At 34.5% G+C, this 8,442-nt stretch overlaps 1 protein-coding gene across 1 annotated transcript in view; it reads right to left on the bottom strand.

Annotated features, from left to right (window-relative positions):
• The window catches only part of RPS6KA6 (ribosomal protein S6 kinase, 90kDa, polypeptide 6), a 411,979-nt gene that overhangs the window by 137,626 nt on the left and 265,911 nt on the right, over nt 1-8,442 (bottom strand). Inside the window, exons 13-16 of the mRNA XM_006871313.1 lie at nt 5,900-6,002; nt 4,503-4,633; nt 3,556-3,678; nt 2,004-2,093 (exon numbers count right to left, since the gene is read on the bottom strand). Of these exons, the coding sequence (XP_006871375.1) occupies nt 2,004-2,093; nt 3,556-3,678; nt 4,503-4,633; nt 5,900-6,002 (447 nt within the window). The remainder of the gene's footprint in view (nt 1-2,003; nt 2,094-3,555; nt 3,679-4,502; nt 4,634-5,899; nt 6,003-8,442) is intronic.

The raw sequence follows: 8,442 nt of genomic DNA, 5'->3' as shown, positions 1-8,442 counted from the left end.
TTATAATAAAATATGCAAAGATTTAGAATCAGAAAACCAAAAAGGAAGAACAGTCAGCATTTCTCAAGCTGGCGGAACTGAAGAAAAAACTCAAGGCTTGATTTTAGTTTTTGAAAGATTCTCTGGGCAAATTACTGAATGATGCAGAATGCATCCAGAGAAGATGGTAGGAATACATAGAGTCATTGTACCAAAAGGAAATGGTTAATGTTCAACCAGGTCAAGAGGTACCATATGATCAAGAGCCAACGATACTCAGGGAGGAAGTCCAAAGTGCATTGAAGGAATTGTCAAAGAACAAGACACCAGGAATTGATGGAATAAAAATTGAAATCTTTCAAGAAAGTGAGGTGGCCGATGTTCAACCATTTCAAATGGTAACATATGATCAAGAAGCAACAATAATTAAGAAAGAAATCCAAAGTACTCTGGAGGAATTGCCAAAGAATAAGGTACTGGGAATTGATGGAATACAAATTGAAATCTTTCAACAACTTGATGCATCTATGCCAGAAGGCAAAACTACCTTGCCATCTCACTGGAAAGGATCCATGTTTGTGCCCGTTCCAAAGACAGGAGACCCAATGGAATGTGGAAATCTTCGGACAATATCATTAATATTGCATGCAAGTAAAATTTTGCTAAAGATAATACAAAAACGGCTGCAACCATACATTGACAGAGAAATCCCAGAGAATTAAAACTGGATTCAGAAGAGGAAATAGAGCAAGGAGTATCATGGCTAATAACATCAGATGGGTCTTGGCTGAAAACAGAGAATACCAGGAAGATGTTTACCCATACTTTATTGATTACACAAAGGCTTTCAATAGTGTGGATCATGACAAACTGAGGTTAACAATGCAGAGAATGAGCATTCTGAAAAACTTAATTATGCACATGAGAACAAAAGGCAGTTGTTCAAACATAACAAGGGAAAGGTTTGTGCCAGGGTTGTATTCTCTCAACATATTTATTCAATCTGTGTGCTGAGCAAATAACCTGAGAATTTGGATTATACAAAGAAAAATGTGACGTCAGGATTGTCGGAAGACTCATTAACAATCTGCGATATGCAGATGATACAACCTTGCTTGCTAAAAGGGAAGATGATTTAAAATACTTACTCATGAAGATCAAAGACCACAGTCTTCAGTATAGGTTGCACCTCAATGTAAAGAAAATAAAAATCCTCACCTAAACAACATCCAAATAAATGGAGAAAAGATTGAAGTTGTGAAAGACTTCATTTTGCTTGGATCAACCATCAACACTCATGGAAAGAAATCAAGAGTCAAGAAATCAAAAGACGTATTGCATTAGGCAAATCTACTGTACATGACCTCTTTAAAGTGTTCAAAAGCAAAGAGGACTAAGAAGTGCCTGATTCAAGCTATGGTATTTTCAGTAACTTCGTATGCATATGAAAGTTGGACAGTGAATAAGGAAGACCAATGAACAATTTGAGTTATGGTGTAGGAGGAGAATATAAAAAGCACCATCGACTGCCAAAAGAACAAACCAATCTGTGTTGGAAGAAGTACAGCCAGAATGCTCCTTGGAAGCCAAGATGGCCAGACTTCATCTCTCATACTTCAGACATGTTATCAAGAGGGACCTGTCCTTGAAGAAGGATATCATGTTTGGTAAAGTGGAGGGTCAGAGAAAAAGAGTATGACCCCAAACGAGATGGATTAACACTGTGGTAGCAGTAATGGGCTCAAATCTAGCAAAGACTGTGGGGTTGGTGCAGGGCCAATTAGTGTTTTGCTCTATTGTGCATTGGATTGTTATGAGTCGGTACCAACTCTGTGGCACAACAACAACAACAACAAGAAAGGTATGAATATAGAATCATAGGGAAAAAGAAGTGAAGTATCAAATTTAAGCGTCTTGATACATTGAGATATGGAACTAATTATACCAAAGACATGAAAAATTTCAAGAAACCAAATAAAGAGCCATGTTATAACTTGCTGATACCTAGATTTTAAAATACCTACATCCTTTAAAGTGATAATGTTGGGGTGTTGTCCATAGCGCATCAAAATTTCAATTTCTTCTGAGGGGTCTCTCTTACTTTTGTCAATGATCTAGGACATAAGAAAAAAATAATATGAGGAAAACAATGTATTTTCATATTGTAAAAATAACATATTTTCCAATCGTTAGAGGTGTATTTTAAAACAAATACTTGAAAACTCAAGAACGATGTTTCAAAACTTTTAACATTTAAAAATTATTCTAATACTAAACTTTAACAGATAAAAAATAATCCAAAGCACCTTTATTAAACACTGTATTCCACTTAACTAAAACCATACTTAATTGTGATCCAGATGTTACTGTAACTTTCACAACCTTCAATCTTAACATACTTCATTAAAACAAAAATGATTCAAAAGCAAAAGCATTCACAGAAGAGAGTTCTCCAAAATAAAGCTTTGGAAAGAAATTCAAGATAAAAATATTGAGTCTCATTTCTTACTCAACATTTCACATTTACTATCTCTGTTTATACTACTGAAAATGTCTTTCAGCTAATCTATAATTTCAATTACATATATAACAGAAAATTACTGAAAATGTCTTTCAGTTAACCTCCAATTTCAATTACATATATAACAGAGAAAACAACCACGAAAAAGGTAGGCTCAAATATAGTAGTACCTTAAAACAAGTGAAAATTGCTACAATTTGATGAACTTGACTGATACTTATGTATGTAGTAGCTCAAAATACCAACTGAGAGGGAAGGAGTCTTCACATCAAGTGTAAACCCTATCCCCTCTGTATACAGGGCTAATGGGGATGGGCAACTTAGGCACTGGCTACCTAAAATGGGGGGAACTATAAAGGCACAAAGTGACTGGCTTACAAGTTTTCAAGACAGAGTTTGGTTTTAGAGTGTTGGGGGGGAAGGTAGAATGCCCACTGAATAGTATTCATCTTGTCTAGATGGGTCTGGTGCAAAGATAAAAGGATAAGATTCTTATGATTCAATAGTGAGTAATTGTTATCATGACTAATTGCAATTGTCACAACTGTGAAGGTAGAAGTTTTGTAACAAAAAGGGGGGAGTAGTTAACCTTACAGTCCAGGAACAGAGAACACTAGGATCATCAAAAGAGAAGAGCACAAGCAGAATGTGGGACCCTATCCAGATAAGCAGTGACACCAGAGATGGAGACAGAGCAGAGATGGAGACAGAGATGAGGACATGGAGAAATAGAACAACCGAGGACTCTAGATTTATGGAAAGAGAAAGGCTATGTGCTGCCAGCCAGGTGCTGTTGGCCAGGAGGCAGGCTTGCAGAAAGTGCCTTTTGGTTGTTTAAATGATTATATATTCCTGAGTATTTCTGTGTACATCCCCCCCGCCAAAAAAAAAAAAAAAAAACACCCAAAAAACAGATGGAATAGAAGTATATACTATGTAATGATGATGCACGGAGGAGATTGTAATCATTGAAATGAAACCATGAGTGTAAAACCAATATTCTCCCATGTAAACTATTACTCACTTCTCAATAAGAACTTAAAAAAAGATAGTACCTTAACTGCAAATTCCATGTTGTTAGTTGTGTGTATGCATCGCTTGCAAACAGAATAGGAACCAACACCAATATCCTCTTTCATTTCATATACTTCACCAAACTGTGCAGCACTACCATTTATCTGTTTTTCAAAGAGTAAAATACTAAGGAGAATGAAATATTTCCATGATTTTAAAATCATCTCTTGTATTTATACTCAACATAGATTTAAAAATTCAATACGAACTCATTGCAGAGTAGTTTTATTGATGTCTATATGTTGTTGTTACGTGTCGTAAGTCAGTTCTGACTCATAGTGTCATTGTATAGGGCTTCCCAAGAGTGGGTGGTAGACTAAACCAGCAATTTTGCGACTGGAAATCTACAGTACCATTGTAGAATAAGCACTGGACTGCTAACCTTAACAACAGCAACAACATATGTATCTATATCTATGGGACTCCTGGTGTGGTGCTATAGGATCAGCATTGGACATGATCAACAGTTCAAACCCACCAGCTGCTCCTCGGAAAGCTTATACAGTGTTACCAAAAGTTGGTACCAATTTGATGACACTTAACAACAAAGAAAAAAACCAACAAAATCTATCTATCTATCTATCTATCTATCTATCTATCTATCTACTAAATGACTTTAGTAAATTCTGAGTCAATCTTAAATTCCAGGCTCCCTGAACTCTGTCAATGCCATAAATCAACTGGTTTATGCATAATTATGTTTTCATGTCAAAACCCTCCAAAAATAAATAATTAAAGGATACTACTATCTATTTTTTTTTCCTAAACCAGTCATCTTTCAATTACAATTGTTCCCAGAGAAAAACAAAGAAGTTAAACAGCACTTTGTAATGCTTATAAATATATGTTTTTTATCTCTTTAATCAGAGAGAAATGATCTCAAAAATGGTGTGTCCCCAAATGAATAATCAGATTAAGTGGCATTTACCTGAACAACTGGTAGTACATTTACACTTGTGATAGGAGTGATTTTATATTCTTCTGCAATGGAAGTTGCAACAAAGCTGAATCCTTTGAAGAGTTGATGAGCATTAGCACTGGCTGGCAAACTAGGAGAATCTAATGTTCAAATAGTTATGTTTTATTAAAATTACAAACAATTTGAAGACAAAACATCAATGTTTCTTTGGATGTTAATGAAACTATTAAATGTTATCATCTGACAAAATATATGTCTGATTAACGATATACTATTTGTTCCCCTATGGCTACTATCATGCACACTCCATATGGTTAGTAATTTTTACCTGTTCTGTTCGCTGTTGCATCCTCATTCCTTAGTGAATAGTAGGCATTCTATATTGAATGAATGTATGGGAACAGATACCACTAAAAGCAAAGTGCATTAAATTCGGTGTTATAACTCTAATTGTAAATCACCAAAAACTACATAAAAAGCAATCGGAACATGAAAAATAGGAAAGAAAATGCCTGATGGAAAATGCAAGTGATAGAACAATATAGAAAAACATCTCTAGTTATTCTATCACCCCAAGGTAATCCTGTACCATTTTAATTCCTCTAAACTTTAAATGAACAAATATAGGTTCACACTGCAATCTTGCTTCAGAACCTATTTTTTAGGTAAATGATATATTAAAAACCTGCTAACCTCAAGGTAAGCAGTGTGAAACTGTTAGCCATTCCGCAGGAGAAAAATGAGGCTTTCTGCTCCCATAAAGATTTACAGCCTTGGAATCCCTATTCAGGGTCACTATGAGTCAGAATCGACTCCACAGCACACCACCACAACCACAACCAATATATCATGGTTGTTTTGTTGTTGTTGTTTTTTTTTTTTTCATGTCAATAATATTCTTCTAAGGCTCCATTCTATCCTATAGTATATATATATATATATATATATATATATATATACACACACACACACCCTGAATTCTTGAATTTAAGTAAAAAATAATGAAATCAAAGCTGTTAAGAATCAGTGTGATATAACTGGGTTTCACAAAGTTCATGGGAAAAATTAATTATCTTTTAATCCCATTTTTCCATTAACATTTTGAAGAATTCTTGTGTATCTCATTTTAACTCCTACCCTTGAATGCATTAGCATGTCAAAGAAGTGACAAAACAATGATATTGTCATACTATGCCTTAGTCCCTGCTTCCATCATAGATATTACCCACTTAAAGCCTCTATGATACTGTTGCCCAACGAATGTTGTATAATGATTTAAGATCCACATGTCCACAAAGGGCAAACTAACACCCTAAGCAAATTAGAAATTATTTTTGTTTTTACCTAAAAAGCAAGGTTAATTTTTTACCAACTAATTGAATATTTTACACTTAAATATACATTACCTTTGGGTGTTTTCGCAGTAAATTCAGGATCAAAACAAAAAGTATCATCTGGTTTTCCAGAAGCAGGTTTAAAAGGAGGTTGAACTTCTCTTTTATACAATTTCTAAAAGAAGGAACAGTGTACACCAAAATATGTATTAGAGCTTTAAAAAAATATTATACTTCCTAAGTGAAAGCAGAACATGCTATTAATGGTCTCTAACAGAACACCAATAATTCCTGGTGTGGGCTGTGGGTTAATGTGCCAGACTGCAAAGCCATTTGAACTGCAAAGTCAACGGTTCAAGCTCATCAGCTGCTCCTTGGAAACCCTACACAGGGTTGCTATGGGTTAGAACCAACTCGACGACATTTAACAATTTCAACAGGCTTCAGATACTTGTTAACCAAATTTTAAAAATTTGAGAGATAATGTACAAATCAAATGAGGTCAGAAAACACAGAAATAATGCTACTGGTTGCATTTATAAGAACTACTGTTGTTGTTGTTCAGTACTGTCAAGTCGGTTCCAAGTCATATTGAACCTATATATGGTATCCAAGGAGTGGCTGGTGGGTTTAAACTGCCAATCTTGCAGTTAACATTCCAGTGCTTATCCTATAACACCACAACCAATGACGATCAATTTTAGCCACCAAAAATTGATTTTAATTCTCACTGATAATAACAAAGACTATGAGAGAAAGTTAAAAAGTAATGTTACAATGGAGGGGATTGTAACCATGGCAATGAAATGATTCATGATAGGATGAATGTAAAACTAGTGTTCTCCCATGTAAACTATCACATAATTAACAATAAAACATATAAAAAAAGTAATGCTACAATTTCATAGATAAGCTTTATTAAACAAAAATACCAAAAGGTAAAGTCACTATTTCTCAACATAACCTTCACCTACAATTATATATTTCTGAAGGCAGCAGCATTTCCATGCAATGTATATGCCATTGGTCCTATAAACTATTAGCATGCAATCTCCAGGATCTTTTCTATCACCAAGGCCATATATTTCAACTACTGCTCCTTCCTCTTTGGTTGCAGCTTTCACATCTTAATCACCAGTAATGATCAATGCATTTTGATTGCATGTTTGATCAATTTCAGACTGAAGTAGTTAGAGAATTATTCAATTTCATTATCAGTGGCTTTAGTGGATGATGATTAAATTTGAATAATAGTGGTATTAACTGGTGTTCCTTGTAGGTGTGTGGATATTATCCTGAAACTGATACCATTGTATTTAAAGACAGAGCTTGAAATGCTTTTTCAGTGATGAATGCAAAACGATTCCCATTCAGTTTGTCGTTCGTAGCATAGTAAACCATAATTGTCCATTCAAAATGGCCAATATCTGTCCACTTCAGCTGACTCATGCCTAGAATATAGATCTTTATGTGTCACATTTCATTTCTGATGACTCCCAATTTTCCTGGATTCATACATCATATGTTCGATGTTTTGATTATTATCGGACGTTATCAGCTGTTTCTTATCATTTTCAGTAGTGCCCCACCACCAAATGAAGATCTTGAAAGCTTTTTCCATTCAATTCTTTAAAATGACCTCTACTTTGAGGTGGCAGCTATTCCCCAGTGTTATTTTGATTGCTTTCCAAAACTATATTACTCAGTGTTCCTTTGATATTCATAAGGTTTTCAGTAGATAACCATTCAGAAGCAGTCAGCTTTTCTTCTTCCTAGTTTGTTTTAGTATCGAACCTCTGGTTGAAACCTGTCCATCATGGGCAACCCTGCTGATATTTTAAAAACTGGTGACATCAGAGGAACACACAAGTAATCAAAGTACAACAAACTGACAGAAATTGGTGGAAAGAAATACTCACAAATATGACATGGAGAGTCTCATTTGAAACATCTACATTGCAGGATCTTTTGGAGGACTAATATTAATAATTTATATTAAACAATGGAAAATAATTTTTAATAACAATTTTAGGTTTAGGTTTGGAGGCCCCAGTTCACTAACTAAATCATGATTTCATTTGACTTAAAGAAAAAGTTTTGGTAGACAATGTTTAGATTTTTTAATTACAAAAATTCAGTAATAGTTTCTGTCTGACTTAAATTTTACAATTAAAAAAAATCTAAATATTACCTATCAAAACTAGATCCCAAAGTCAAATAAAATAATGTTTGGTTAGAGAAATAGTGGCTTTCTAACTGTGCTATAAGTCAAAATAGAGTCTTATTCCTTTAGAAACATAACAGTGCCAGAGTTAGACAATCAAAGTGCTTAAATAAAACAACTGATAAGATATAACATATAAAAAGTTATGTTATCCCAACTAAAAAAAGTCCAGGCCCAGACGGCTTCACTGGTGAATTCTACCATTCAGGGAAGAGCTGTCACCAATACTACTCAAATGATTCCAGAATATAGAGGAGGATGGAAAACTCCCTAATACATTTTATGAAGCAAGTATAACCCTCATACAAAAACCAGGGAAGGACATGACTAAGAAAGAAAATTACAGACCAATATCCCTCATGAACATAGATGCAAAAATTCTCAACAAAAT

This window comes from Chrysochloris asiatica, unplaced genomic scaffold, assembly GCF_000296735.1.
Source record: "Chrysochloris asiatica unplaced genomic scaffold, ChrAsi1.0 scaffold00167, whole genome shotgun sequence".
NCBI classification, from domain to species: Eukaryota; Metazoa; Chordata; class Mammalia; order Afrosoricida; family Chrysochloridae; genus Chrysochloris; species Chrysochloris asiatica.
This window is presented reverse-complemented; position numbering and strand designations above follow the sequence as displayed.